The sequence below is a fragment of the Manis pentadactyla genome, chromosome 12 (genome assembly GCF_030020395.1).
Source record: "Manis pentadactyla isolate mManPen7 chromosome 12, mManPen7.hap1, whole genome shotgun sequence".
NCBI classification, from domain to species: domain Eukaryota; kingdom Metazoa; phylum Chordata; class Mammalia; order Pholidota; family Manidae; genus Manis; species Manis pentadactyla.
In genome coordinates this window covers 12,017,253-12,044,601 of record NC_080030.1, presented here as the reverse complement: position 1 = coordinate 12,044,601, position 27,349 = coordinate 12,017,253, and the positions used below count along the sequence as shown (strand labels likewise).

General features: G+C 56.9%; 1 protein-coding gene across 2 annotated transcripts in view; it reads left to right on the top strand.

Annotated features, from left to right (window-relative positions):
• NOTCH3 (notch receptor 3) overlaps positions 1 to 26,937 on the top strand; it is a 30,293-nt gene extending 3,356 nt beyond the window's left edge. Inside the window, exons 1-32 of one of the 2 annotated variants that reach the window (XM_036895548.2) lie at positions 49 to 220; positions 2,609 to 2,751; positions 2,828 to 3,166; positions 3,256 to 3,378; positions 3,467 to 3,700; positions 4,327 to 4,482; positions 4,572 to 4,757; positions 4,899 to 5,012; positions 5,168 to 5,281; positions 5,782 to 6,015; positions 6,127 to 6,237; positions 6,722 to 6,914; positions 6,989 to 7,140; positions 7,354 to 7,467; positions 7,912 to 8,067; positions 8,984 to 9,209; positions 9,584 to 9,785; positions 10,024 to 10,177; positions 10,570 to 10,754; positions 11,277 to 11,409; positions 11,496 to 11,753; positions 11,836 to 11,954; positions 12,327 to 12,898; positions 14,139 to 14,471; positions 16,185 to 16,339; positions 16,438 to 16,660; positions 17,583 to 17,667; positions 19,537 to 19,699; positions 20,822 to 21,126; positions 21,398 to 21,545; positions 23,991 to 24,088; positions 24,906 to 26,937. In XM_036895548.2, coding sequence (XP_036751443.2) covers positions 2,718 to 2,751; positions 2,828 to 3,166; positions 3,256 to 3,378; positions 3,467 to 3,700; positions 4,327 to 4,482; positions 4,572 to 4,757; positions 4,899 to 5,012; positions 5,168 to 5,281; positions 5,782 to 6,015; positions 6,127 to 6,237; positions 6,722 to 6,914; positions 6,989 to 7,140; positions 7,354 to 7,467; positions 7,912 to 8,067; positions 8,984 to 9,209; positions 9,584 to 9,785; positions 10,024 to 10,177; positions 10,570 to 10,754; positions 11,277 to 11,409; positions 11,496 to 11,753; positions 11,836 to 11,954; positions 12,327 to 12,898; positions 14,139 to 14,471; positions 16,185 to 16,339; positions 16,438 to 16,660; positions 17,583 to 17,667; positions 19,537 to 19,699; positions 20,822 to 21,126; positions 21,398 to 21,545; positions 23,991 to 24,088; positions 24,906 to 25,958 — 6,672 coding nt within the window. In that variant the 5' untranslated portion in view covers positions 49 to 220; positions 2,609 to 2,717 and the 3' untranslated portion in view covers positions 25,959 to 26,937. Of the gene's footprint in view, positions 1 to 48; positions 221 to 2,608; positions 2,752 to 2,827; positions 3,167 to 3,255; positions 3,379 to 3,466; positions 3,701 to 4,326; positions 4,483 to 4,571; positions 4,758 to 4,898; positions 5,013 to 5,167; positions 5,282 to 5,781; positions 6,016 to 6,126; positions 6,238 to 6,721; positions 6,915 to 6,988; positions 7,141 to 7,353; positions 7,468 to 7,911; positions 8,068 to 8,983; positions 9,210 to 9,583; positions 9,786 to 10,023; positions 10,178 to 10,569; positions 10,755 to 11,276; positions 11,410 to 11,495; positions 11,754 to 11,835; positions 11,955 to 12,326; positions 12,899 to 14,138; positions 14,472 to 16,184; positions 16,340 to 16,437; positions 16,661 to 17,582; positions 17,668 to 19,536; positions 19,700 to 20,821; positions 21,127 to 21,397; positions 21,546 to 23,990; positions 24,089 to 24,905 lie in introns of those variants that run through there. The other variant, XM_036895546.2, reaches the window with a different exon arrangement.
• The last annotated feature ends 412 nt before the right edge of the window (positions 26,938 to 27,349 follow it).

The window sequence follows — 27,349 nt, the reverse complement described above, 5'->3', positions numbered from 1 at the left end:
TCGGGGGGAGCAGGCCAGGGGCTGGGAAACAGCTGAACAGAGGCAGATAGAGCTCAGTTTGAAGTCTGGGCTCTGGGATACCTCGAGCAAGTGCTCTGACTTCCACACCTCAGTTTTTGCATCTGGAAAATGGAGCAATAATAGTTCCTCCTTTGTGAGGCTGATTGTAAAGACTGAAAGATCCTTCATATGATGAACCCAGCATAGTGCTCAGCACACAGTAAGTGCTCAATAAATAGGGATTGTTATTTAATAAGTTACAGGAAAGAGGAGTCAAGGGGGAACCTCTCAAGGTTATGGGTAAATGCTTAGTTCTTTTCATAATATTGTCATTAGTAATAGTAGTTCACCCAATAGCTGTTGATTGATTCATTGATGTCTTTATTTAATCAACAAGTGTGCCAGGCCCAAGCTGGGTGGGTCTGGGGTGACTTTAGACCTAGGAGAGCCCCTTTGAAGTTACACAGGAGCTTTGGACCCCCACTTGGGCTCACCTGGGTGGGGGTTTACCTCCTCTGAGCGTGTTCCTCCCGTGGGAGTCTGATGGTTGGAGTAGGGGAAAGTGTGACTTTACCTGGAACCACACACCTGGGAGGTGGAGCCCCGGGGCTGGGCGCCTGCGCAACGGAGTTCTGCACCTGGAATACAGCCGACAGGTGAATGCGCCCTCGGCGGCCCCGCCCTTCAACAGGTGAATCACCGGCGCGCTCGGCCTCCCGGAGCCCGGATCGCCCGCAGTGGAGCGGGCTCTGTCCCCGGAGCTGGGGCGTGGGAAGCACTCCCCGCGGGCCCCTCAGATCTCCTTCAAGGTCCCAATACTCGGGTCCTTTCACGGACGCTCCAAGCTGTCCCTCTTTGGATCCCCCAAGTCTCCGCCTCTCCAGTTAGGCTCCCAAGCTCGCTTTTATCTCCCAGGCCTCGCCTCCTCCGTCAACCTCCCCACCAAGTCCGTTCCCCACCCCGCCGTTTCCCCCAAAGCCCTGGCCGTGAGGCGGGGCGCGGGCGGAGGCTGGAACCGGCCCGACCGGTCGGCAGGGGCGCGGGGCGCAGAGCGTGGGAACCCGCCCGCGGCGGCGGGAGGGGGCCGCGCCCTGCCTGACGGTGGGACCTGCCTTGTTCGGCGCCCGCCGCAGCGCGCCCCCTCCCGACGTGCAGTCGTGGCGGCCAGCCGTGCGCGTCGGGCCTTTGGGGAGGAGCCTGGGAGCTGGACCCCACCCCAGGCACGACCTGCACCCTCGCCCATCGTGCCCCGACCTGTTTTGCTGGGGGCCCGTTGTCGCGGGGTGGGGGGGAGAATCTTGTGGGTGAAGCTAAGGACTGAGTTAGCTGCCCGCGTTGAGCCCCACACTATAGGGAGAAACCAGAAGGAGGGACAGGCTTCAGGGGTGGGCAGCGTCAGGGGCGGGGCCTGGACCTAATCGCCTCCCCAGGCCTCTCCCTCTGACCCTCTGGTGTCCCTCTGAAGGTTCCAGTGTTAAGACCAGCTCTCCCATAACTCCTTCACATTCAAGGCTGCCTTGGTGGGGTTGGGGAGGGGGCTGCAGGCTGCAGGACCTGTCCACTAACACGGAGGCACCAGCATTGGCGTCCACCTCCTCCCCGCAGTGGAAGGAAGGGTTGTCGTGCCCCCAGTAAGGCAGAGGATTAGTGGAGGTCCTTTCTGTCTGTCCTTGTGAAAGTTGCCCATATCCATGACTCAGGCTGTGGGTTGGTGTCCAAGCGTTTGCCAGGCCACCCTGTTCCCCTGGTGTGTCCCTCTGTGGGTGGCTCTGTGTGTGTTTCTGGGGTTGTCTGTCTGTCTGGGCCTCTGTGGTTGTCTTCGAGTCTGAGACTTTGTATTTGCTTTTCCCTCCGCCTGAAATGCTCTTCCCTGTACAGCCTGTGGTCCCCTCCCCCACTTCTTTAGCCTGTGAAAATACAATATTTACCTTCCCTCCTCCCTCTGGCCCCCTTCCCCTGTGTCTTGGTTTTCCTGGGGCTGCCATAACAAATGACCAAAAACTGGATGGTTTAAAGCAACAGAGATCTATTCTCGTAGTTCTGAAAGCGAGGTGTTGGCAGCCTCGGTGTCTCCAGCTGCTCTAGGGGAGAAGTTTCCTTTCCTTTTTCTAACTTCTCATAGCTTCAGGCATTCCTTCATTTGTGGGCATAACACTTCAGTCCCTGCCTCTGTCTTCACCTGCCTTTCTCTTCATTCTCCAAATCTCCCTCTGTCTTTCTTTTATAAGGACACTTGTCAGTGGATTTAGGGCCCGTCTGGAAAACCCAGGATGACCTCATCTTGACATCTGTCACTTAGTTACATCTGCAAACACTCTTTTTCCAAGTAAAGTCAGAGTTACAGGTTCTAGGACATGGACATTTCTTTTCTGGGGTCACCACTGAACTCCACGCAGGCCGATCTGGCTGCGAGCATCAGGAGGGTAGGGACTGCCTTCAGTGTGCGTGCTGCTCTATTCCTACTGCTGAGAATATAGGAAGTGCTCTGTGGGTATTTGTCACGTGAATGTGAGTGTGTGTGTTTGCCAGGCTGTTTCTGGCCTGTCTTGTGCATATCTCTGGGGCTCTCTGTCCTGTTCTGCCAACACTGAACCGTCTCTGCCCACAGGTGCCCACCAGGCTGGGTGGGCGCATGGTGCCAGCTGGAAGACCCCTGCCATTCGGGCCCCTGTGCTGGCCGCAGGGTCTGCCAGAGCTCGGTGGTGGCAGGCACTGCCATGTTCTCATGTCGCTGCCCCCGTGGCTTCCGAGGTAAGGGAGGGTCTGGAGGGGAGCCCGAGGCCAAGGGTGTCATTGGCCCAAGCTCACCCTCTCCTGGTCCCTCTAGGCCCTGACTGCTCACTGCCAGACCCCTGCCTCAGCAGCCCCTGTGCCCACGGGGCCCGCTGCTCTGTGGGGCCCGACGGCCGCTACATCTGCTCCTGCCCGCCTGGCTACCAGGGCCGCAGCTGCCGAAGCGATGTGGATGAGTGCCGGGCAGGCGGGCCCTGCCGCCACGGTGCCACCTGCCTGAACACGCCTGGCTCCTTCCGCTGCCAGTGCCCAGCTGGCTACACGGGGCCACTGTGTGAGAGCCCCGCAGTGCCCTGTGCCCCCTCACCCTGCCGTAATGGGGGCACATGTAGACAGAGCAGCGATCTCACTCATGACTGTGCCTGCCTTCCTGGTGAGGGAGCTGTACCAGGGGTGGCTGGGGTGGGGAGGATAGCAGGCCTGCCTGGCAGTGACCATCCTCACCTCCTCCCCCCATGCTAGGGTTTGAAGGCCAGAACTGTGAAGTGAACGTGGACGACTGTCCAGGGCACCGATGTCTCAACGGGGGGACATGTGTGGATGGTGTCAACACCTACAACTGCCAGTGCCCTCCCGAGTGGACAGGTGAACACCCCGGACTGAAGGGAGCTGGGTGGCCAACCTTAGGTGGGCCTGTAGCAGGTGGCTGGACTGGTGCGTCTGTGTGCCACAGGCCAATTCTGCACGGAGGATGTGGACGAGTGTCAGCTGCAGCCCAATGCTTGCCACAACGGGGGCACGTGCTTCAACACACTGGGTGGCCACAGCTGTGTGTGTGTCAATGGCTGGACGGGTGAGAGCTGCAGTCAGAATATTGATGACTGCGCCACGGCCGTGTGCTTCCATGGGGCCACCTGCCATGACCGTGTGGCCTCCTTCTACTGCGCCTGCCCCATGGGCAAGACTGGTGAGTGGCTGTTCTCCCTGCAGGCAGTGGGGAGCCATTGATGGCTCTGTAGTGGGGGGCAAGGATGGAGTCTGACCTGAGTGTTAGCATGTTTATGCTGGAGGCTGGATTTGTGGTGAAGGGTAAGCCTGGGAGAGGCCTGGGAGGAGGCTGGCACACAGCCCAGGGCAGAAGCCATGGGAATGGAGAGCTATACTCTTTTCAAGAACGGGAAGGGACCTTTGGAAGAGGTAAAGGCCAGAGGAAGTGTTTAGGAGGGGGTCTTGGAGGTGGAGGGAAGGGCACCTCAGCCAAAGGATGCTGCAGAAGCAAAGGCTTGAAGGTTGGACCCTTTTATAATCAGAAAAAAGAATCAACAGATCGGAAAACAGTATGTGGATGTTTCCAACTCATTTTCAAATTGGTTCAGAAAAAAAGAAAGATAAAGCTTACAATAGTTGAATTTAGGTGGAGGATGTATGAATAAAAGTTTCTGTATGTTAGAAGTTTTTCATAATAAATGGGGGGAAAGAGCTGCTATACACTGTAAGTTAACAAAAACAAAACACAAAACTATGTGAGGGTGTGGGACTTTTTGGGGCAGAGCTTGGGGGCTCTGACCTTGACCCCTGCTTACCCCTTCCCAGGGCTTCTGTGTCACCTGGATGATGCCTGCGTCAGCAACCCCTGTCACGAGGATGCTATCTGTGACACTAATCCTGTGAACGGCCGGGCCATCTGCACCTGTCCACCCGGGTTCACCGGTGGGGCGTGTGACCAGGATGTGGATGAGTGTTCCATCGGTGAGGGGACGATTTCTGAGAACTGGGAAGGAGGGGATAGACGGGTCCTCAGCTGCTCACACCCACACCGACTGTGCCTACTCCCTTAGGCGCCAACCCCTGTGAGCACCTGGGTCGGTGCGTGAACACACAGGGCTCGTTCCTGTGCCAGTGTGGCCGCGGCTACACCGGCCCGCGCTGCGAGACCGATGTCAACGAGTGCCTATCCGGGCCCTGTCGGAACCAGGCCACATGCCTCGACCGCATAGGCCAGTTCACCTGCATCTGCATGGCAGGTGCGTGGTGGGTGTGGCCGGGGCGGAGCCTGAGGCTGGGGGCGGGGTGAGAGGAGCTGTGGGCGGGGCAGGGACGGGGTCAGGGGTGGAACTGAGCGTGGCCTGGGATCCTAATCCCTCTCCCTTGTGCCCAACCCCCAGGCTTCACAGGTACCTACTGTGAGGTGGATCTGGACGAGTGCCAGAGCAGCCCGTGTGTCAATGGCGGGGTCTGCAAGGACAGAGTGAATGGCTTCAGCTGTACCTGCCCCTCAGGTGAGGACCCTGAGCCAGGGCGCCAGACAAAGGCAGGTCCCTGCAGGGGCGAAGGCTCCAGGATGGGGGCCTATAAGGCCGTATTAGGGCTGGCGAGGGGTGGGTGGCTGCTCTGACCCTCTCTGGGCCTCTGCTCACCCCACTCTCCATTGCAGGTTTCAGCGGGGCCATGTGTCAACTGGACGTGGATGAGTGCGCGAGCACCCCCTGCCGGAATGGAGCCAAGTGCGTGGACCAGCCCGACGGCTACGAGTGCCGCTGTGCAGAGGGTGAGCGCAGCAATGACAGGCCAGCGAGAATCTGGAGGCAGGGCTCAGGGAGGAGAGGGCCAATGACAACCTTGAGGAAAATTGGGGGGCAGGGGAGCATCAAGGTAGGCCCAGTGACAGGCAGGCTAATGATGGACATAAGCGTGGACCAATGGATCTGGCAGGATCCAGAGTAGCTCTATTCCTATGTACCTTCCATGTGTCCCCATTTCCAAGGTGAGGCAGGAACAGGGCTGATAGTTCAATCCTCAACAAGGATTGGAGAAGGGGTCACGTCCGGTGGAGGGATTTAACTGTGGAAGTTTCCCGCCAAGGGCGAGGGAGCCCTGGAAGGTTTGACTGAATGGGGTGCGGCCAGCTGGGGGAGGGGCTTGGATAAGCCCGCCTCCAGTTGGCTCAATGGATGGGGCTGGGGTGGAGCTGAGCCAGGATTGGGCCGAGGCCGTGGCTGTGGGCAGTACTTTGGCAAGTAGGCCTGGCCTGACCCTCGAGCCCTGCAGGCTTCGAGGGCACACTGTGTGAGCGCAACGTGGACGACTGCTCCCCGGACCCGTGCCACCATGGGCGCTGCGTGGACGGCATCGCCAGCTTCTCCTGTGCCTGTGCTCCGGGATACACGGGCGCGCGCTGTGAGAGACAGGTGGACGAGTGCCGCAGCCAGCCCTGTCGCCATGGGGGCAAATGTCTGGACCTGGTGGACAAATACCTTTGCCGCTGCCCGCCTGGCACGACAGGTGGGTGGGGCTGGGGGCAGAACTACATCTGGAGGGGCACAGAAGGCTTGGGGATAATGCTTCTGGTGGGGCACCAGCGGTGCCTACCCCTGCCAAGTTCCCTTTCCCCAGGTGTGAACTGCGAGGTCAACATCGATGACTGCGCCAGCAACCCCTGCACCTTTGGGATTTGCCGGGATGGCATCAACCGCTATGACTGTGTCTGCCAGCCTGGCTTCACAGGTGGGCAAGCGGCTGCCATGGAAAGGGGGTCTTTATAGGGTAAGGGTGAAATCTCCCATCTTTCTTGGCTAAGTTTCGTCCCTCTGTTTGTGCACGCTTGTCCAACGAGATTGTCCACACTGAGCTCCGAGGCAATGCTCTCTCTCACTGGGTGAGGTTGTCCCTGTAATCAGCCCAAAGTTATTGCGGAATGTAGATAAGAGTGTCCAGCTTAGAGGATGGGGGTGTTTTTGAGTGGGGCCAATGTAATTGCTGGTGGCAATAAAAGTGACTTCATGTAAGTTTGGGGACAAGGATGATCTGGGGCAAGGCAGCTCCATGTTGAGGTGGTTGTCCCAATTTGCAGAATAGCTGATGCATTATGGAAATGAAAAAGGAGGTGGCCCTTGCTCAAGGATGTGGCCGTGATAAAGGGTCAGGGCTGTCCCTCCCAGTAGGCTCCCTTGTCCTCGTTCCGGAATGACGTTGTCTGCTTGCTCCCCAGGGTCCCTTTGCAATGTGGAGATCAACGAGTGTGCATCCAGCCCGTGTGGGGAGGGTGGTTCCTGTGTGGATGGGGAAAACGGCTTTCGCTGCCTCTGCCCACCTGGTTCTCTGCCCCCACTCTGCCTCCCCCGGAGCCATCCATGTGCCCAGGAACCTTGCAGTCACGGTGTCTGCCATGATGCGCCTGGAGGGTGAGGCCTCTCCCCAACGTCTGATCCCCGTACCTCCCTGCCCAAGCCCTGGCCCTGACTGCCTCCCCCTCCAGCTTCCGCTGTGTGTGTGAGCCTGGCTGGAGTGGCCCCCGGTGCAGCCAGAGCCTCACTCGAGATGCCTGTGAATCCCAGCCCTGTCAGGCTGGTGGCACCTGCACCAGTGATGGAATAGGCTTCCACTGTACCTGTCCCCCAGGTGTCCAGGGTGAGTGTCCTCACCTTCCCTCCCAGTGCCACATCCCCTTTTTCTCATTTCCCTTCTGCTCAATTCTCTCTTCCTCCTCTGCATTTGCCCTTTTGCCCCTTTTCTCCCCTCTCCTCAAGAGATTGGGAGGTGGGGTACCAAGGCAGGGACCCTGGAGGGAGGAGAGAACAAGGACTCCCTCAAGGACTGTCCCACTCTGCTCTTCCACCCCAGGCCATCAGTGTGAACTGCTGTCCGTCTGCACCCCGAGCTCCTGTGAGCATGGGGGCCACTGCGAGTCTGCCCCAGGCCGGCCGGCTGTCTGCTCCTGCCCCCTGGGCTGGCAAGGTACACCAACTGCTGCTGCTTCCTCCTCCTCTTTTCCTTTACCTCCTTTGCACCCTGCCCCATACTGGGTGATGCTGGGGTCCTCCAGGGTGACCCACCCCAGATCCTGCCTTTTAGGGAGCTTCCTTCTAGGAAGGGACAGATACTCACAGCTCACGTGGTCAGTTTGGAAGAATAGGAAGGGATTATGGGGATGGGGAAGCAAGGACTCAGGCTGAGGGGTTGGGGAGCAGATCTCAACCACAAAATGTGTTCAGCACCCACTGAAACAAGAAGGCCATTCGGGAAGAACGTGTGCAAAATGCACAGAGGCAAAGAGCGTGACTTGTTCCTGCCTTCAACTATCTCAGCCTTCAGGCACCCCAAGTTTGCTGAGCCCCAGGCACCCCAAGGCCCTACCCTGTACCCTCTAACCCTAGATGTTACCTTCTTCCCCAACCTCAGGCCCACAATGCCAGCAGGATGTGGACGAGTGTGCTAGCGCCTCACCCTGTGGCTCCCATGGCATTTGCACCAACCTGGCCGGGAGTTTCAGCTGTACCTGCCACGCTGGGTACAGTGGCCCCTCCTGTGATCAGGACATCGATGACTGTGACCCCAGTGAGTTCAGGGGAGCTCTTAGGGGCTGCTGCCCTAGGGAGCATGCTCATCAAGCCTGCCCTGTGTGCCCAGCACTGTGCTTTCATTCTGTCATCACTGTTCCGTTACTTTTCCCACTTTATTCATGAAACTGAGGCCCCCGAGAGGTGAAACGACTTGCCCAAAGTCACACAGCAAGTAGGGGGATGAGCTGGGATTGGAGCGCAGGTCTGTCTGACTCGGAAGCCTGTAGACTGCCTCTGGTAGCACCTGAGTTAGGATTGTGTGTCAAGTGTAGGCCCCTGGCGAGTTCTGCAGGAGTGCTGTGCCATTAGCAAATAACACAAGCTACACATGCAATTATAATTTTTCTAGTAGCCCACATTAAAAAAGCAAAAACAAGTCATACTAAATTTAATAACATATTTTATTTAACCTAACATAAAATGATTATCATTTCAACATGTAATTAATATGAAATTATTGAACTATTTTACATTCTTTTTTTTATACTAAGTCTTGAAAATCTGAAATCCAGTGTGTATTTTATACTTACAGCACATCTTAACTTGCACCAGCCCCACGTCAGGGGCTCAGTAGCCACAGGTGGCCAGTGGCCACTACATTGGCCAGCACGGGTTTGGAGGAGACCTGTACTGACCCCAGGAACTAAGCAGATGAACTGCGAGCTTATGCTTGGCAGCTTAGAGGGAACTTCTGGCTCCCCCAACCCCTCCCCCTTCCACATAGGGGAGGTTTCCAGATAAGGGAGGGGGTGAGGCCACTGAAGGGACGGAATTTGGCCCCTCTGACCAAATGGGCCCCTCCCAGTGAATCCTGGTTTCCTCCTGATTCTCCTGTACGCAAGGTGTGGCAGAGTCAGGCTGGGCAGAGGGGGGTGAGGTGAATGACGGGACCTGCCTGCTTCTGACTGCAGACCCCTGCCTGAATGGAGGCTTGTGTCAGGACTCTGTGGGCTCCTTCTCATGCTCCTGCCTCCCCGGCTTCGCTGGCCCCCGCTGCGCCCGCGACGTGGATGAGTGCCTTAGCAGCCCGTGTGGCCCTGGCACCTGCACTGACCACGTGGCCTCCTTCACGTGCGCATGTCCACCGGGTTATGGAGGCCTCCGCTGTGAGCAGGACTTACCTGACTGCAGCCCCAGGTGGGTGCAGCCTGCCTGGGAGCTCAGGGACCCCGGCACGGTATGCAGCATGAAGGAGTGGGGACCAGAAGTGTTGGCGGGGAATCTTCGGCTGGGCACCTGCCTCCGGACTCTGAGGCCTGGTGGAGCAGTGCCTGGGAAGGGGCAGGGCACGTGTTTGCAGGTCACCTTAGCAATACTGGTCCCTGAGGAGGTGAGGCCAGGTCGGGGCGGGGTCTCCACCTGGTAAATTGGGACTAAGGGATAACAGCCTCTGCTGGAGCTCAGCACCTAGGGGAGGGGTCAGACTGCCTTCTCCCTCTTCGCTATAAGGGGCCCAGGGGGCGAGGCCTGTGGGAGGGCGGAGCCTGACACGTCCCTCCCCTCCCCTCCAGCTCTTGCTTTCACGGTGGGACCTGTGTGGATGGCGAGAACTCATTCAGCTGCCTGTGTCGCCCAGGCTACACTGGTGCACACTGCCAACGTGAGGCTGACCCCTGCCTCTCACGGCCCTGCCTGCACGGGGGCGTCTGCGCTGCCACCCACCCTGGCTTCCGCTGCACCTGCCCTGAGGGCTTCACGGGCACTCAGTGCCAGGTGGGCGGGGCCACGGACGTCCTGCGGATGGAGTCTGGAGGGATGTTCTGGGCGTAGGGACTGCGTGGGGCGGTGGGCAGCGGCCCGCTGGGGACTCAGGCGAAGACGCCTGCCTGGGTTCTGGGGGAGGGGTTTGCAGGCAGGTTGTGATGTGGGGCCTGCCCAGGATCCTGGGAGAGAAGTTAGGATGCCGTTCTAGGGGGTCTCCGAGCGCTGACGCCATGGGCTTCCCCTCCAGATGCCGGTAGACTGGTGCAGCCGGGCACCCTGTCAGAATGGGGGTCTCTGTGCCCGTACTGGGGCCTCCTTCTACTGCCTTTGCCCCCCTGGGTGGAGCGGCCGCCTCTGTGACATCCAGAGCCTGCCCTGCAGGGAGGCTGCAGCCCAGACTGGTGAGGAGGAGCGTGGTGGCCGAGTGTGTGGGGCCCCGGTGGGTGAGTGGGCACATCCTTCCTGCTAGTGGGAGCGGGCTGAGGGTGTGACAGAGCATGTTGGCATGAGGGTGTGTGTGACTGAGAGTGTGCGGATGTGTGGTTGAGTGACAGCCATGAAGGTCAGGATGGTGTATGCGTCTCTCACCATGAAGTTGCTGGGAGGACGTCTGTGATGCTGTGCGTATGTATTGGTGACTGAGACCATGCCAGTTTGGGGGCATATGTGACAACCCAATAGAGGGTGAGACCCTGGTGACCAGTGCCAGCAGGGATGTTGGGTGATGTGTGTCTGATGCAGGGATGCAGGCAGGGACAGGGTAATGAGTGTCTGACGGAGCTCTCCTCTGCAGGGGTGCGGCCAGAGCTGCTGTGTCAGGCTGGTGGGCAGTGTGTGGACAAGGACAGCTCCCACTACTGCGTGTGCCCAGAGGGCCACACAGGCAGCCACTGTGAGCAGGAGCTGGACCCCTGCTTGGCCCAGCCCTGCCAGCATGGGGGCACCTGCCAAGGCTACATGGGTGGTTACGTGTGCGAGGTAAGGGAAGGAGTGCCCAGAGGAAGGGACAGGGGTGCTAGTCACACCTGGCTGTGCCTGGGCACACATCTCTGTGAGTGTGTGGCTTGGTGTCTCTCCAGGCATGTCTGGGTTTTTACTTCTGTGACCCTGGGTATACCTTTGTGGTTATCACTCCGGGTAGATGTGAGGGTGTTTGTCTGTCTGGGTATGCGTCTGTGCCTGGACGTATCTCCGTATCTTTGAGTATGATGCATGTGCTCATGTCCGAATGTGTGTCTCTGGTTGTTTGTGTCCTGGGTGCATCTGGGTGTTTCTCCTGTGTGTCTGTCCTGTGCATTTATTATGTGTGTGTGTGTCCCTCTGTGCTGGGTGTGTCCTGCAGCCCTCCATATCTGGTTGTGTGTGTGTTTCTGCATGCTGGGCATGTTTCCGTGGGTTGGACAGCTGCGTGTGTCTTTTTAGGCTGGGATTCACCATGTCTTCATGGGGAGTATCTGTGTCCCTCTGTGTTGAGTGGGTCCCTGTCTCACCTGCCTGCAGTGTTCGGCTGGTTACGCTGGTGACAACTGTGAGGATGATGTGGACGAATGCGCCTCCCAGCCCTGCCAGCACGGAGGCATCTGCATTGACCTCGTGGCCCGCTATCTCTGCTCCTGCCCCCCTGGCACGCTGGGTATGCCAGGGCCAGGGTTGGGGGATGGGATGGGAAGCTGGGTCTCTGATGCCTCCTGACTGCTCAGCCATCCTCCCTGCCTCCAGGAGTGCTCTGCGAGATTAATGAGGATGACTGTGGTGCAGGCCTGCCCCTGGACCCAGGCCCCCGGTGCCTGCACAATGGTACCTGTGTGGACCTGGTGGGTGGCTTCCGTTGCACCTGTCCCCCTGGATACACTGGGCTGCGCTGTGAGGCAGACATCAATGAATGTCACCCGGGTGCCTGCCATGGGGCACACACCCGGGACTGCCTGCAGGCCCCGGGTGGGAGCTTCCGCTGCCTCTGCAGAGCCGGCTTCACAGGTCAGTGTGGGAGAGGGGGCTGGCCTTGGACCCTGCCTGGATTCCCCCAGTGAGGCTGACCTACCAGCTTTTGCTTGCCCAGGTCCCCGCTGTCAGACTGTCCTGTCTCCCTGTGAATCCCAGCCATGCCAGCACAGAGGCCAGTGCAGTCCTGGCCCGGGCCCTGGGGGCACACTGACCTTCACATGCCAATGCGTCCCGGTAGGTGGGGGTGGTTGGTCACCTCAGGGTCTCTGGCAGAAGAGTGGCAGGGTGGCCTGTGGGAGGATGTGGCTGAAGGGGAGAAGAGGTGGAATGGAAGCGGTTCCCGGGAAATGGCTGGAATTACCTGGAGTTGGGTGTGTGCGAGGTGAGGTTTGGAAGCGTGGCCTCCTGGGGAAGGCCGGGCTTATCTGCAAGGTGGGGCCTCTGGTGGAAGCGGGCAAGGTTGGGCCAGACCTAGGGACACTGGAGGCTCCACCGGTCGCAAGTCCTGACCCTCATCCTCCCTCTCTCCCCCGTGGACCCTCTGATTCTCTTTTCCGCCCTTCCATTTCCCTCCTCCCCACTTCCCTTCCCTAACCCGACACCTAGCCCTTCTGGGGCCCGCTTTGCGAGCGGGTGGCGCGCTCCTGCCGGGAGCTGCAGTGTCCGGGGGGCGTCGCGTGCCAGCAGACGGTCCGTGGGCCGCGCTGCGCCTGCCCCCCGGGGCTGTCGGGGCCTTCCTGCCGGGGCTCGCGGGGTGCGCCGCCGCCGGGGGTCGCCACGAACGCCAGCTGCGTGGCCTCTCCCTGCTTCCACGGGGGCACCTGCAGCCCCGCGGCCCTAGCGCCCTTCTTCCGCTGCGTGTGCGCGCCGGGCTGGGCCGGGACGCGCTGCGAGGTGTCGGCCGCGGCGCCCGAGGCCCCCGAGGAGCAGCTGTGCCCGAGCGCCGCCTGCGAGGCCAAGAGCGGGGACAAGCGCTGCGACCGCGAGTGCAACAGCCCGGGCTGCGGCTGGGACGGAGGCGACTGCTCGCTGAGCGTGGGCGACCCCTGGCGGCAGTGCGCGGCGCTGCAGTGCTGGCGCCTCTTCAACAACAGCCGCTGCGACCCGGCCTGCAGCTCGCCCGCCTGCCTCTACGACAACTTCGACTGCCGCGCGGGCGGCCGCGAGCGCTCCTGCAAGTGAGCCCCTCGCCCATACGCGCGTCCCTGCGCCTGAGCGTCTGTCTACTCTGTCCCCGCACCACTCCCGACCATCAGCAGGGCCCAGCCAACGCCTACCTACCTGTCCATCCTTTCTCGTGCCCGTTTGTCCCGGCGCCACGCCAGATCATCTGTGGGCCTGTCGTTCTGTATGCCTATGCACCCCATCTGCCCCTCTCTGTGTCCTGTTTGTCCGTCTTTCTGTCCATCCATGAATTCCTCTCATCCTCCAGTGCATCCAACTGTTTAGACCCCTTCTTGTCCAGCCTTGAACCGTATCTGTCCGCCCATCTGTCTATCTGTATGCCAGTCTATCCACCCACCTGTACATCTTTGTGCCTCACCTGCTCATCCATGTGCCTCTGCTGTCGGTCCTTCTGTCCATCCACTCACCCTTTTCGCCGGTGTGTCCATCTGCCTGTCCATGTCCCTGTCTATCCCTGCCCTTCTTTGGCCCTCTTTGCGTCCATTCCTGAGCCCTGCCTGTCTGTCCCATGCATTCCATCTGTCCACCCTTGTGCTCTGCCCTTTTGTCTGTCTCTTACCTTTATCTCCCCATCTTCTTCCCCACCCTGCACTCTCACCCTCACTCACTCACTCTGCTCCAGCCACCCTGGCACCCAGGTTTGGATGCCCCAGGACCTATGCCCTGGCTGTCCCCTCTGCATGGACTATGCTTCCTGAGGGAAGCACATGGCCCTCCCTCACCTCCTTTGTCTTCGCTTAGATAGCCTCACTTTCTCAGTGAGCTCCTCCCTGGCCACCCCCAGCACTTCTGCTTTATTTTGCTCTGGAACATTTAATTCCATATAGCACTGTGTGTGTGTGTGTGTGTGTGTGTGTGTGTGTGTGTGTGTACATGTGTGTATATGTTTACATTTAGCTTTTACTGACATGTAATTGAAATGCTGTATGTTCTGTTCATTCATCTCCTTTAAAGTCTGTTTCTGCCCACTGGAATGCCTGTTCCATGTGGATTTGGCTGGGCCACATCCTCAGGCCATGCAGCAGCGTCCAGCACATAGCAGACGCCAAGCCAATACTTACTGACTTGTTAATTATGGAGGGAATGAATGGATTTGCAGAAAGCCTGACACATGTCGGATACATCTGAGTCCTCTGTGCTCTGTCTGCCTCCTCGGTCTCTGGCATCCGGGTGCTCTGTGGCATGTGTGCAAGGGAGTTGGAGGCCCCCTGATGCATCTCTCTCTGCCCCCAGCCCAGTGTACGAGAAGTACTGTGCAGACCACTTTGCCGATGGCCGTTGTGACCAGGGCTGCAACACGGAGGAGTGTGGCTGGGATGGGCTGGACTGTGCGGGTGAGGTGCCGGCTCTGCTGGCCCGGGGCGTGCTGGTGCTCACCGTGCTGGTGCCCCCCGAGGAGCTGCTGCGCTCCAGTGCCGACTTCCTACAGCGGCTCAGTGGCATTCTGCGGACCTCACTGCGCTTCCGTCTGGACGAGCACGGCCAGGCCATGGTCTTCCCTTACCACCGGCCCGGCCCTGGCTCTGAATCCCGGAACCGGCGGGAGCTGGCTCCAGAGGTGATTGGGTGAGTGGCTACACCCCTGGGGAACTGTGGGGCCTCACAGGCACTGATCTTGTCTCATGCATCACTTCCCTTAAATGTTGGGAGAGCAATACATCCCACTGTCTCAGCCTCGGCACTGTTGACACTCAGGGCTGAATCATTCTCTGCTGTGGGTGGCCTCATGCCCTGGCCTCTACCCACTAGGTGCAAGTAGCACCCCCTCCCTTAGGATGGAACAACCAATAATGCCTCTGGACAGGGGCAAGGGTGCTTTGCGGAGCAGAATTGCCCCCTGGTCTACTGCTCCTTCCTTCTGCAGAGGCAGAGGTCTAGCAGAATGATTTCGGGCATGTTCTTAGGTGGAAGTCCATGATCAAGGTGCTGGCAGGGTTGGCTCCTGGTGAGGGCTCTCTTTCTGCCTTGCCGATGGCTGCCTTCCCTCCATGTCCCCACCTGGCCTTTTCCTCTGTGTGTGCACAGAGAGAGAAGCTGAGCCCTAGTGTCGCTTCCCAGTCCTATGGGATCAAGGCTCTACCCTTACGACCTCAGTGAACCTTAATTACCTCCTTAAAGGCCCCCTCCCCAAATACAGTCATGCAGAGGCTTAGGGCTTCAACATATGACACTTCTATTATATATGGAGAATACAGAACTCTCCTGCCAGTGGCCTGATAGAGGCTTCACAAGGGAGGTGTGGTCTCTGAGGAGCGTGGGGCCCTGACACGGAAAGGAAGGCTGGATTCTGGAGATGGTGGAGGGTGGGGGCTCTGACTGGGTGGGCCTGAGGTGGGGGAATTGGAGGAAGGTTGGGGTGTGCCCTCCCCCGGGTGTGGTGACTGAGGTGAGGACACAGGGTGAAAAATGGGTCCCTTTGGGCTCACAGAGTCTGAGGAGTCTGGGGGCATCATGGAGGCCCCTGCAGGAGGCGGCTGGGGGCTGAAGACATAGACAAGAAAGACAGAAGGATGTTAATGATCACTGAAGCCGTGAATAGGACTCAGAAGTGGGGACAGAAGACTGGCCTGGGGACTTTGGGACCTAAGGATTCATTGAAGGAAATTATCTCAAAAAAGAGAAGGAGCCAGAGAGAGAGAGGAGGACTGGGTACTAGAGCTCTCAGGGGAGGGAGGGAGTTTTGCAGGGCTGGGCTCCTCGAAGCAGAGCCTGAGATAGGCATTCAGATCCACGTGGTGTCTGGAAGGGGTGCTCTCAGGAGAGAGGGGTTGGGGAAAGCAGGACGGGGCAACTGAGGCAGAAAGGGGCCCCAGCTGATCCCACAGAGAGGACAGGAGCATGAAGGGCATCTCAGAGTCAGTTGCACCTGGAGCCGGGAGGGCCAGCTTGTGTCCACCTGTACCAGCCAGTCACTGGCAGAGGTCTGCCCTAAGGGGTGTCACCTCCCAAGTGAGGGGGCCCCACTTTGCCGAGGCCAGTTCCCTGGAGAAGGGGCAGCTATCAGGTGTTAGAAGCCAATGTTCCTGGTGTTGGGAGACAGACCCACCAGCCAGATAAAGGAGATCTGGGTGTGCACCAACGGCGTGCCCTAGGGAGGTGAATGATGCCCGTCCGACTCACGGCTGTGGGGACGCTGGTGGCCACAGCAAGACTGCTCTGGGGGGTGTGGTGGGGCTGGCTACCAGATGGGGGCGCGTGGGCTGTGAGGTGGTGAGCCTGGCGCTGGGCTTGCCCCAGAGGCCCGCTGAGCCCGCCTGGCCCTGCCCCGGCTCCCCGCAGCTCCGTGGTGATGCTGGAGATCGACAACCGCCTGTGCCTGCAGTCGCCCGAGAACGGCCACTGCTTCCGCGACGCCCAGAGCGCCGCCGACTACCTGGGGGCGCTGTCGGCCGTGGAGCGCCTGGACTTCCCGTACCCGCTGCGGGCAGCGCGCGGTGAGGCCTGGCCCAACGGGCCACCCGAGCGGCCCCTGGGCTCCCGCGGTGGGCGGGGGCCTGGGCCCGGGGCTGAAGCCCCTCCGTCCTGCCTGCAGGGGAGCCGCTGGAGCCGCCGGAGCCGAGCCTGCCGCTGCTGCCGCTGTTGGCGGCGAGCGCTGTCTTCCTGCTGGTCGTCCTGGTGCTGGGCGTCATGGTGGCCCGGCGCAAGCGCGAGCACAGCACCCTCTGGTTCCCTGAGGGCTTCTCGCTGCACAAGGACGTGGCCACCGGCCACAAGGGCCGGCGGGAGCCTGTGGGCCAGGACGCGCTGGGCATGAAGTGAGGACCCTATCCGGCCCCCCCACCCGGAGGGTGGGAGGCTTGTGACCTGACTCTGACCTCTGACCCCAGTGTTCATCCCTTGACCCCTGACTCCATGACCCCTGGGGATCACCCCTGGTTTGTGACCTTGGCCCCATTGTGTCCCAATTTGCCTGACTTAGATCCCACTCTGACCCCACCCTGACTCTGGCCTCTCAGTCTTCCCTCTGACGCTCAAAATTCATTCCCATGTGACTGCTGACCTCCTCACCTCTCTGTGTGCCTCCTCCCCTCACTGATCACTGACCCTATTCTCTGACCCCCAGCACCACCTCTGGCTCTAACCCTCCTGACCTTTAACCTCACCTCTGACACTCCCCCCCCCCCCCCACGCCCCCGTGCAGTGTTTATTTCTCCATGATCCTCAGTCCAGCCTTGTCCTGGGGCCTCACCTCTAACTCCCTGATCTATCCCAACCCCACCTTGGCCTACCTCTGAGTTTACCCCTGTCACATGACCCCATGACTTCTGACCTCTGAACATGTACTTGATCCTGGCTGCACCTCTCACCTGTTGACTCCATCCTCCATGACCCCTGACCTCATCCTCTACAGCCCCTGCTCTGTGCCTGTGACCCTCGCTGTCTTACAGTCTACTGCTCTGCCCCCTGCCCCCACTTTTGTCCCTTCCCCAATTCTACCTAAAGACCATCAACCACCATTGCCTCTGACTGTCCCCTTTGTGACCTTGACTCCTTCCTATGGCCCCTCACTGTACTCTGTATCTTGATCCTGCCTTCTGTGCTTACTGACCCAGGACCCTGGATCCCAACTCCAGACCTTGATCTTGCTTCTGGGACTTCTGCTCTAACCTCACCCTGAATCCTCCCCCAGATTGCACGTCTACATTGTCCCCTTTCCCCATCCCATTGTCCCCACAGGAACATGGCCAAGGGTGAGAGTCTGATGGGGGAGGTGGCCACAGACTGGATGGACACAGAATGCCCAGAGGCCAAGCGACTGAAGGTTGTGCCCTCTCCTCTGTGCCCTGCCCCCAGGGTCCTGGGTAGGGGCCCCAGTGGTCAGTGGGAGAGCCTGCTGTCCCAAGCTCTGGAGAACAGTCCTCACACCTTCCCATCCTGCCCCTCTAACCAGGCCCCTGCTCCCAGGCCAGCCTGGGGTCTTACCGGAGGGGATCCCTGGCCCAGAGAGCAACTCGGCTTTCTCTCTGCTGGGTCCCATTTTGTCCAATGTGCCCAGACATGTGCTCCCAGATGGCTCCAAGTGGCATTTCCTCTCCCAGGCCACACCCCTGGGCTCTCTTAGCTCAGGCTGCATAACAAAATACCACAGACTGGGGGGCTTCAACAACAGGCATGTATTTTCTCACAGTTCCAGATGCTGGAAGTTCAAGATCAAGGTGCTGGCAGGGTTGGCTCCCGGTGAGGGCTCCCTTCCTGCCTTGCAGATGGCCACCTTCTCACTGTGTCCTCACACGGCCTTTCCTCAGTGCGTGTGCAGAGAGAGAGGCTGAGCTCTGGTCCAGTCCTGTGGGATCAGGACTCCACCCTTATGACCTCAGTTAACCTTAATTACCTCTTTAAAGGCCCCCTTTCCAAATATAGTCATGTGGGGGCTTAGGGCTTCAACATATGACTTTTGGGGACAACATTGATAATGAGCTCCCGCTAGCATGACTTTGACACTTGCCAGGTATCTTGAATGTGGACAAAGCATCTTATTTCATCTTTATGAAAACCCTATATATTAGCTACTGACATGCACCTCCATTCTCAGCTGCCTATATTTTAATATTTGTGAAACGGAGACATCTATTATGACTGACAGCTACAGAAACCTGTTCACACCAGGCATTTTTTTTCTTTCTCATCCAGAAGTGGGTATTAAGAAGACAGGGCAGTATGTTTCTGACAGCACTGCAAAATGACGGTGTCATCCTTTTGCTAAGGAGAGGCTCAGAGCTCTAATGTGATTTGCCCAGAGTCACATGCTACTAAGTGACAGCATCAGATCTTGAACCTGCGTAGGATGCTATTGCATCCTCCCTGACCCTTTCTGATTAGCTGTACATCACCTGGCTTTCCCGTCTCATGAACTTCAACTCCCCACCTGGGTCCCTGAGCTCAGGTCTGGCTTGATCAGACTTCATGCTTGGTCCCTGAAGACTCTTAAATGCCCTGACAGGCTAGTTGGAAATGTTCTGCCCTGTTTCCATAACGTCATTCACGACTTCCCATCTGTAAGTCTGAAATTTATCAGGCTCCTCCTAGGGGCCCAGGTGCTGTGAATGTAGCAGGTAAATTGCTATATTTGTGTGCAACTATTTGGTTCTGATACTTCATGTTCATGTTCAACGTGCCAGGCTGGAGCCCCATGTGGGATCCAGGGCATCCCCCCACCTTTCTCCTTCCCTCCCATGCACCCCTTTCCCAGGTTAAAATTGATCCTTGGACACTCCATGCCCCACATTTCTTTTTCCAGTGATTCATAGGTTCTGGACTACAAGTTTTACATTTCTTTTGTTACATTTCATTCTAAACATTTGATTCTTCTTGATGCTGTTGTCAAGGGGATTGTTCTCTTAATTTCAGTTTTGGTGTGTTCTTGTCTAGTGTAGAGACAGGTGTGTGCCTACAGGTGCTGTGCTCTGTGTCTCCTCTGTGACCACTCACTTTGAGTTCCCAGCCCCTCCCCACTTCCAACCCAGATTAAAATCCCTTGTCATCCCTTTCTTATTTTCTTATCTGTAAAAGAAGCAGATGTTCATGGCTTCTTAGGGCTGTGTGTCCGGGAAGGAAGCCTGTGGGCATGCCCAGACTATCTCCTCTGACTCTCTCCCGACTCCCGTGGGAACCTGGGCTCTTGCACCCCCAGGTAGAGGAGCCCAGCATTGGGGCTGAGGATGCTGTGGATTGCCGCCAGTGGACTCAACACCACTTGGTTGCTGCGGACATCCGTGTGGCACCAGCCATGGCGTTGACGCCGCCGCAGGGTGACGTGGATGCTGATGGCATGGATGTCAACGTGCGTGGCCCAGGTCAGTGAGGGCACCTTCCCCTTACCTGTCCTTCTCATGAGGGGTTGCATCTAGGTCTGTGTTCTGGGGACAGCTGACTGTCCAGGCATCCATCTGTGGCTGGGGTGGGGGTGTTTAATCTGGACTCTTGGTTGTAAGGGATAATAGCCCAACTCAGACTAGCTTAAGTAAAACAAGGGGTTTTCCAGCTCTTGTAACTGGAAGCATCGGGCATATTTGGATCCAAGACACACCACCTCTGAGCTCCACCTCAGGCAGGCTCTCTCCTGGGTGCATGATGGCTGCATGCCTGACCAGCCTCACAAAACCTTTTTACCAGCCATACCAGCAAAAGTCCCACGATGAGTTCTGGTTGGATGGAATAGGGTCACATGCCATCCCTGAACCAATCAGTATGATCTGGGGCTGTCACATGCACGTTGACCAGGCTAGTGTCACATGCCTGTCCTTGAACCGGGGACTGGGGTCAGCTCTGCCCAGGGCTTGAGGCTGGAGAATGGAGCTCCAAGTGGCTCTCTACGTGAGGCCAAGGCAAATGCTCACGCAGAGTGTGGCAGACCGCGTCATCTGGATCCTCTTGGGTCCCTCTTTGCCAGATTTCAGGGTGTTCTTGCTCCAGCTGTGTTTTGCCTTTGCTCCAAATGACCCGCCCCTGCAAAATGAATGATTTATTTTGAAGTTCCTCAGGCTACCGGGGAGTTTATGTCCCGTGCGGTGGCCCTTAACCAGTAGGTGTGGGAGTAAGAAAGACACAGTTCCTTTGCCGGAAGCTGGCTTACAACTCTGAGGTCCAGCTCTGCCTCGAGTCCCCCTTCAGGGTTAGGCTGACAGGACCCTCTGGAGGTTGCATGCTTGCTTCTTCCTCTCTCTCTCTTGTCCTTTGTCCCCTGCTGTTTTAAAAGCCCTTTTGTGACACATCACCTGCCCGAGAATCCTCATCCTGGCTTGGCTTCTGGGGCACCTGACACAGACGTGTGCACACGCACATGCAGCCAGGGGGATTTACCACACCCTCTCATGCTCCTGTGTTACCCACATCCTCCTGATATGGCGCCTTCAATAGTGTTCCCTAGAAAGGCCCCTGTGACCACCTCCCTTGTGACACACTCCTGGTCCCTCTAGACGGCTTCACTCCGCTAATGCTGGCCTCCTTCTGCGGAGGGGCCCTGGAGCCAATGCCAGCTGAGGAGGATGAGGTGGAAGACACGTCAGCCAGCATCATCTCAGACCTGATCTGCCAGGGCGCCCAGCTCGGGGCGCGGACTGATCGCACAGGCGAGACGGCACTGCACCTGGCTGCCCGCTATGCCCGGGCTGACGCGGCCAAGCGGCTGCTGGATGCTGGGGCGGACACTAACGCCCAGGATCACTCCGGCCGCACCCCCCTGCACACGGCTGTCACCGCTGATGCCCAGGGTGTCTTCCAGGTGAGATGGGCCCCTTCGGACTTAAGAGTTGGGACAAGCATCAGACAGACCTGGGTTTGAGCCCTGGTTCTGTCTTTTTGAGCTTGTTTTTCTCATTTGTAAAATGGGGATATATGAGAGTACATTGCCCAGGAAGTAGCTGCTTCCTGAACCTCCTGGATTTGAAGGAATGTGGAGGTTGGGGACCTCAGGGAGACTAGAGGTGCTTCTCGTTCCCCTGTTCCTGCCATAAATACCCCCCACCCCCCACCACACAACCCTTCTCCTCTAGATTCTCATCCGGAACCGCTCCACAGACCTGGATGCCCGCATGGCGGATGGCTCAACAGCACTGATCCTGGCGGCCCGCCTGGCGGTGGAGGGCATGGTGGAAGAGCTCATCGCCAGCCATGCTGACGTCAATGCTGTGGATGAGCTTGGTAGGCTGTAGGAGTGGTGGCGGGTGGGGGCTGAGCGGGTGACACCTGGGCCCCGACTACCTTGCTGGTATCAGCTTGCACCTACACAGAGACCTAATCATGGAGCTCGTGCGTAACAGGGCTTCCACGTGGACTGACATTCTCATGCATTTGTTTTTATGGCACCCACCAGCCTCTATGGCACCACAATGATTTAGAAAAAGGCACCCTTCCCAAGACACTGCTTTCCAGTCAGCTTTGTTAGAACTGACTCTGCTTCCATCTGCTGGGCAACTGGTACAGTAAATTTGCAAAAGGCCAAATCCCTGTGACAACAGGTCCCTCTGTGGGGGTGGCTTCGCATGCACAGAAGCTGATCAGTGCAGATTCACAGTAACCTGCCCTCATGTCCAGAGGACCCCGTGCTCAGAAGCTCAGAAGCACCCTTTGGGGAAGGTGTTCTCAACCGCAGCGTCACTGGCCCTCGGGGTTGGATCATTCATTGCGCTGGGGGCCGTCCTGTGAAGTGTAGGCTGTTAAGCAGGATCCTCGGCCATCTAGTAAGATCCCTGCAGCACCCCACTCCCCAGCTGTGGCAACCAAAAATACCCTGAGCTGTTGCCAAATGCCCCTGGAGGTGACTCACCCTCAGTTTAGAGCTGTGGTTCTAAAGGATCACTGCCCAGCAGAACTATCTGGGATGTTGGAGATATTCTTGGTGCATGCTGAGCAGCATGGTGGCCACTGAGCACTTGAAATTGTGGCTGGGTGAGTGAAGAACTAAATATTTTATGTCATTTAATTTTTAAAACTTTGTTTTGCCTGCTTTTGTCAAAGCTTTGTTTAGGTATAATTCCCATTCCACGCATCTCAGCATTTAAAATATAAAATGCAATGGCTTTTAGTATAATCATGTGTCATGCAACTATCATCACGATAAATTTTAGAACATGTTTGTCACCCAAAAAAGAAGCTCTTACTCTGAGCTCTCACCCTCTAACCCCCTCATCTTCCCAGCCCTAGAATGCACTTTCTATGGATTTGCCTATTCTGAATATTTCATATAGATGGAATCATATGCTATGCAGTCTTTTTTGACTGACTGCTTTCACTCAGCACGATGTTTTTAAGGTTCTTCAATGTTGTAGCATGTATCAGTATTTTTATTTTTTAATGACTAAATAATATCCCATTGTATGGATACACATATTGTTTACTTGTTCATCTGTTGATGGACATTTGAGTTGTTTCTGCTTTTTGGCTATTATGAATAATGCTGCTATGAACTTTCCTGTGTAAGTTTTTGCATGGACATATGTTTTAATTTCTCTTTGGTATATCCCTAGGAGTGGAATTGCTGGGTCATATGGTAATTCCATGTTAGCCTTTTGAGGAACTGCCACACTGTTTTCCACAGAGCCTGCCCTATTTTACATTCCCACCACCAGTGCATGAGAGTTCCAGTATCTCCACATCCTCATCAACACTTATGTATATCTTTTTGTTTTAGCTCTCCTAGTAGGTATGAATTGGTGTCTGGCTGTAGTTTTGATTTTCATTTCCCTCATGGCTAATGATGTCGAGCATCTTTTCATGTGCTTCTTGGCCACTTGTATATCTTTGGAGAAATGTCTATTCAGATCTTTTGCCTATTTCTTAATACTTGTCTTTTTTATTATTGTAAGTTATAATGGTTATAAGCTATAGTGAGTTATAAGAGTTCTTTATATACACTAGGTATGTCTCTTATCACATATATGGCTTATAAGTATTTCCCCCATTTTGTAGGTTTTACTTTCATTTTCTTAATGGTGTCCTTAGAACCACAAAAGTTTTAATTTTGATGATATCTAGTGTACCTATTTCTGTTGTTATTGTTTGTGTTTTTGGTATCCTATCTAAGAATTCTGTGCCTAACTCAAGGTCATGAAGGTTTATTCCTATGTGTTCCTAAATGTTTTATAGTTTGAGCTCTTACATTTAGGTCTTTGATTCCTTTTGGATTCTTTTTTGAATAGTGTGAGATAGAGTCCAACTTCATTCTTTTGATTGTGAATATCCAGTTGTCCATTTGTTGAGAAATCCATCTTTCAGCATCGAATGATCTTGGCACCTATTTTATTTAATTTTAATTAATTTAAATGGAAAGAGCCACATGTGACTGGTGGCTACCGCACAGGTCTAGGTGCAGTGGAATGAGGCCCACATGGTACCCCAGGTATGGAGAATTAGTTATATCTATAGATCTGCTCACACATGGAGTGTCTCCCTTGGACAGAGGGCGTCATTCCACAGGTCTGCACACATATAGATCCAAACACAGGTGCTCAGATACCCATGGCAGGCATTTCCTTCCACCCCACTGCACCCCCACTGGGCCATATTCTAGACACTTCCTGTCCCCCTGCCAAGGGAGGCCAGCAAATGAGCCTGGTCCAGACCCTGACCTCTCCCCTCTCCCTCCAGGGAAATCAGCCTTGCATTGGGCAGCGGCGGTCAACAATGTGGAGGCCACCTTGGCCTTGCTCAAAAATGGAGCCAACAAGGATATGCAGGACAGCAAGGTGAGCCCTAGCCCTTGACACACCTGGGCATCAGCTCTGGCACAGCCCCCTGGGCATGGTAGAGAGCAGGGTAGGGTAGGGTAGGCTAGTGGGGACATTCACTCTGCCTGCAGCTGGGTTTCAGGGGTGAGATTTGGGCCCAAGAGGCTCCAACAGTGGATCAAAGGAGGAAGTGAGTGGCAGCTGCTGTGTGACCTTCAGCAAGTTGCTTGACTCATCTGAACTTCACTGTCCTCACAGTGAAGTAGGGAAGGAAAAGTACCCACTTCATTTCATCTCCTGAAGATTCAGTAAGCTCATGCTTAGCAGATCCTCCCTAAGGGGCAACTGTAACGATCATTTAAAAACTCTTGCAAAGTGGAATTACTCTCTCTTCACTTTACTGATGGGAAGAGTGAAGCTCAGAGGGGTGCAGGGGTGGATTCTGTCCTTCTTTGAAATTTTTATATTTTATTCATTATGGATTCTTTTTTTGCATTTATCTTAATTTTTTAAAATTACATTAGAATATCATTTATTTTAAGACTGATGTTTTTGATGCCTCTTTACTTTTGTGCCTAAGGTGAGTGCCTTTCCTCACCTTCATCTTGTCTCTCAGCCTGGTGTTTACGAGGTGCTAGATGGTTGTGGTTTAAGGGGAAGAACCCACCCAGGTTCCATCAGCAGAGCTGGGATTCGAACTGAGGTCCATCAGGCTAGAGACTAGGCACTCTTAGCTCTTAGTGTCCGCCAGAGGCAGGAGGCTGTGGTGATGCCAGCCGGGAGTTAATCCTGGGTGTTGTGACCCTGACATGCTGTGGGCTTTGGGGCCCCCCAGGAGGAGACGCCCCTGTTCCTGGCCGCCCGGGAGGGCAGCTACGAGGCCGCCAAACTGCTGCTGGACCACTTTGCCAACCGCGAGATCACGGACCACCTGGACAGGCTGCCGCGGGATGTGGCCCAGGAGCGGCTGCACCAAGACATTGTGCGCTTGCTGGACCAGCCCAGTGGGCCCCGCAGCCCCCCCGGCCCCCATGGCCTGGGACCCCTGCTCTGCCCGCCTGGAGCCTTCCTCCCTGGCCTCAAGGTGGCACAGTCGGGGGGCAAGAAGAGCCGGAGGCCACCAGGGAAGGCGGGGTTGGGGCCGCAGGGTGCCCGGGGACGGGGCAAGAAGCTAACGCTGGCCTGCCCGGGCCCACTGGCTGAGAGCTCGGTCACGCTGTCCCCTGTGGACTCGCTGGACTCCCCGCGGCCCTTTGGTGGGCCTCCTGCGTCCCCTAGTGGCTTTGCCCTTGAGGGGCCCTATACAGCAGCCACTGCCACCACGGTGTCTCTGGCACAGTTTGGTGGCCCGGGTAGGGCAGGTCTAGGGCGTCAGCCCCCCGGGGGCTGTGTGCTCAGCCTAGGCTTGCTGAATCCTGTGGCCGTTCCCCTCGACTGGGCCCGGCTGCCCCCACCTGCCCCGCCGGGGCCCTCGTTCCTGCTGCCCTTGGCACCGGGACCCCAGCTGCTGAACGCCGGGACCCCCGTGTCCCCCCAGGAGCGGCCCCCACCGTACCTGGCGGCCCCGGGACATGCTGAGGAGTACCCGGCAGCCGGGGCTCACGGCAGCCCCCCCAAGGCCCGCTTCCTGCGGGTGCCCAGCGAGCACCCGTACCTGACCCCCTCTCCTGAGCCCCCGGAGCAGTGGGCCAGCCCGTCGCCGCCCTCCCTCTCAGACTGGTCCGACTCCACACCCAGTCCGGCCGCCGCCCCCGGGGCGACGGCCACGGCTGCCGGGGCGCTGCCTGCGCGGCCGCTCCCCCTCGCCATCCCTGGCCCCCTTGCTCAGGTCCAAACCCAGCTGGGGTCCCAGCCGGAAGTCGCCCCCAAGAGGCAGGTGCTGGCTTGAGGGCTCCCTAGTTCTTGGCTTTGGGGGGACTGAGAAGACACCCCGTCCAGACTCTCTCTCTCCCTACCAGCCCTCTTGCCCCCCGCCCCTGACTCCCTGTGGTGTGGCCCAGAGGGGTCACCGGCGTAGGGTTTCAGTCTTCCTTTATTTATAGGGGGTACGGGCTGACCCCCGCCTCTCGGTCTTGCGGTGAGTCTGGGACCTTCCCTTCCCCCAATTCTCTCTTCCCTCCTTTTCTTGCCTCCTCTGGCCTCATGCTCTGACATGGTAGATTATTATTATTTTCCTTTTTTTTTTTTTTTTTTACATTTTGTATAGAAACAAATTCATTTAAACAAACATTATTATTATTTTTTTTTACAAAATATATATATGGAGACACTCCCTCCCCGCCCCTGTGAACCTCCCAGTGCCCCTGTGGGGCTAAGTCTGTGGGCCCACTCGGCCAAGCTGCATTCTGTGTACCGAGTACACAGGCATGACCAGGATTCTGTGTACTGAGTACGCGGCCCTGGTGTGTACCACGTAGGCACCCTCGGGCGCTCTGGGGCCAGGGGTTGGGCAAGACTTGGGATCCTCCTCCCCACACCCACTCCCTCACTTCACTGCATTCCAGATGGAACTTGTCCTATAGCTTTGCTGGGGGGATGGGCCCCCCGGGCCCAGAGAGCCCACCCCCAGGCCAGCCTTCCACCCTAGAGCCTGGGCTGCTTCCATTTGGGAAGGGACTTTGGTGGGAACCAGGGCAGATGTGTTTATTTCTCTTTCTCCCCCTGTAAATACGGGACTGCAGAAAGGCAAGGAGCTGCCTGGGTGGCATCCCCTCCTCCTGTCACCCCCCCTGGCCCAGCCCTATGGCAGAATAGAACTATTTTTAGGCTATTTTTGTAATATGGCTTCTGTGTAGCTGCATTCCCAGGCCTGGCATTATACAGCCTCCACTCCTCTCACCACCTAATAAAGGCATAGTTAACATTCAGTGTCACTGCTTTGTGTTTAGCTAAGGGGGCTGCCGGGTGGTGATAGTGGTGGGCCTTCTGTCTCTCCAAGGCTAACCTGAGCTCCGTCTTGAGATAAGCCCATGCGGCCTGCCTGCCCTGCCCATGCTTCCTCATTGGGCAGATGATGCCTCTGATTGGATCAGGAGTGGTCACCTGATTTAAGATGAGCCAGTCAGATTCTCTCGCCCAAGAACATTGCTTAATGAACATGCTAAGAACTCCTGTTAGTTGGTGGAGATTTTAAGGTCGCCAGCAGATTAAGAAATATGGGATGGTGGGTACCAAGGGGCAAAGAGAGCAGGAGAATTTCATACACAGGAAGCATCAGAGATGAGTGCTCAAATTGCTCCAGAGAATTGGGGGGACTATCTCAGTTCCAGATAGAGTAGC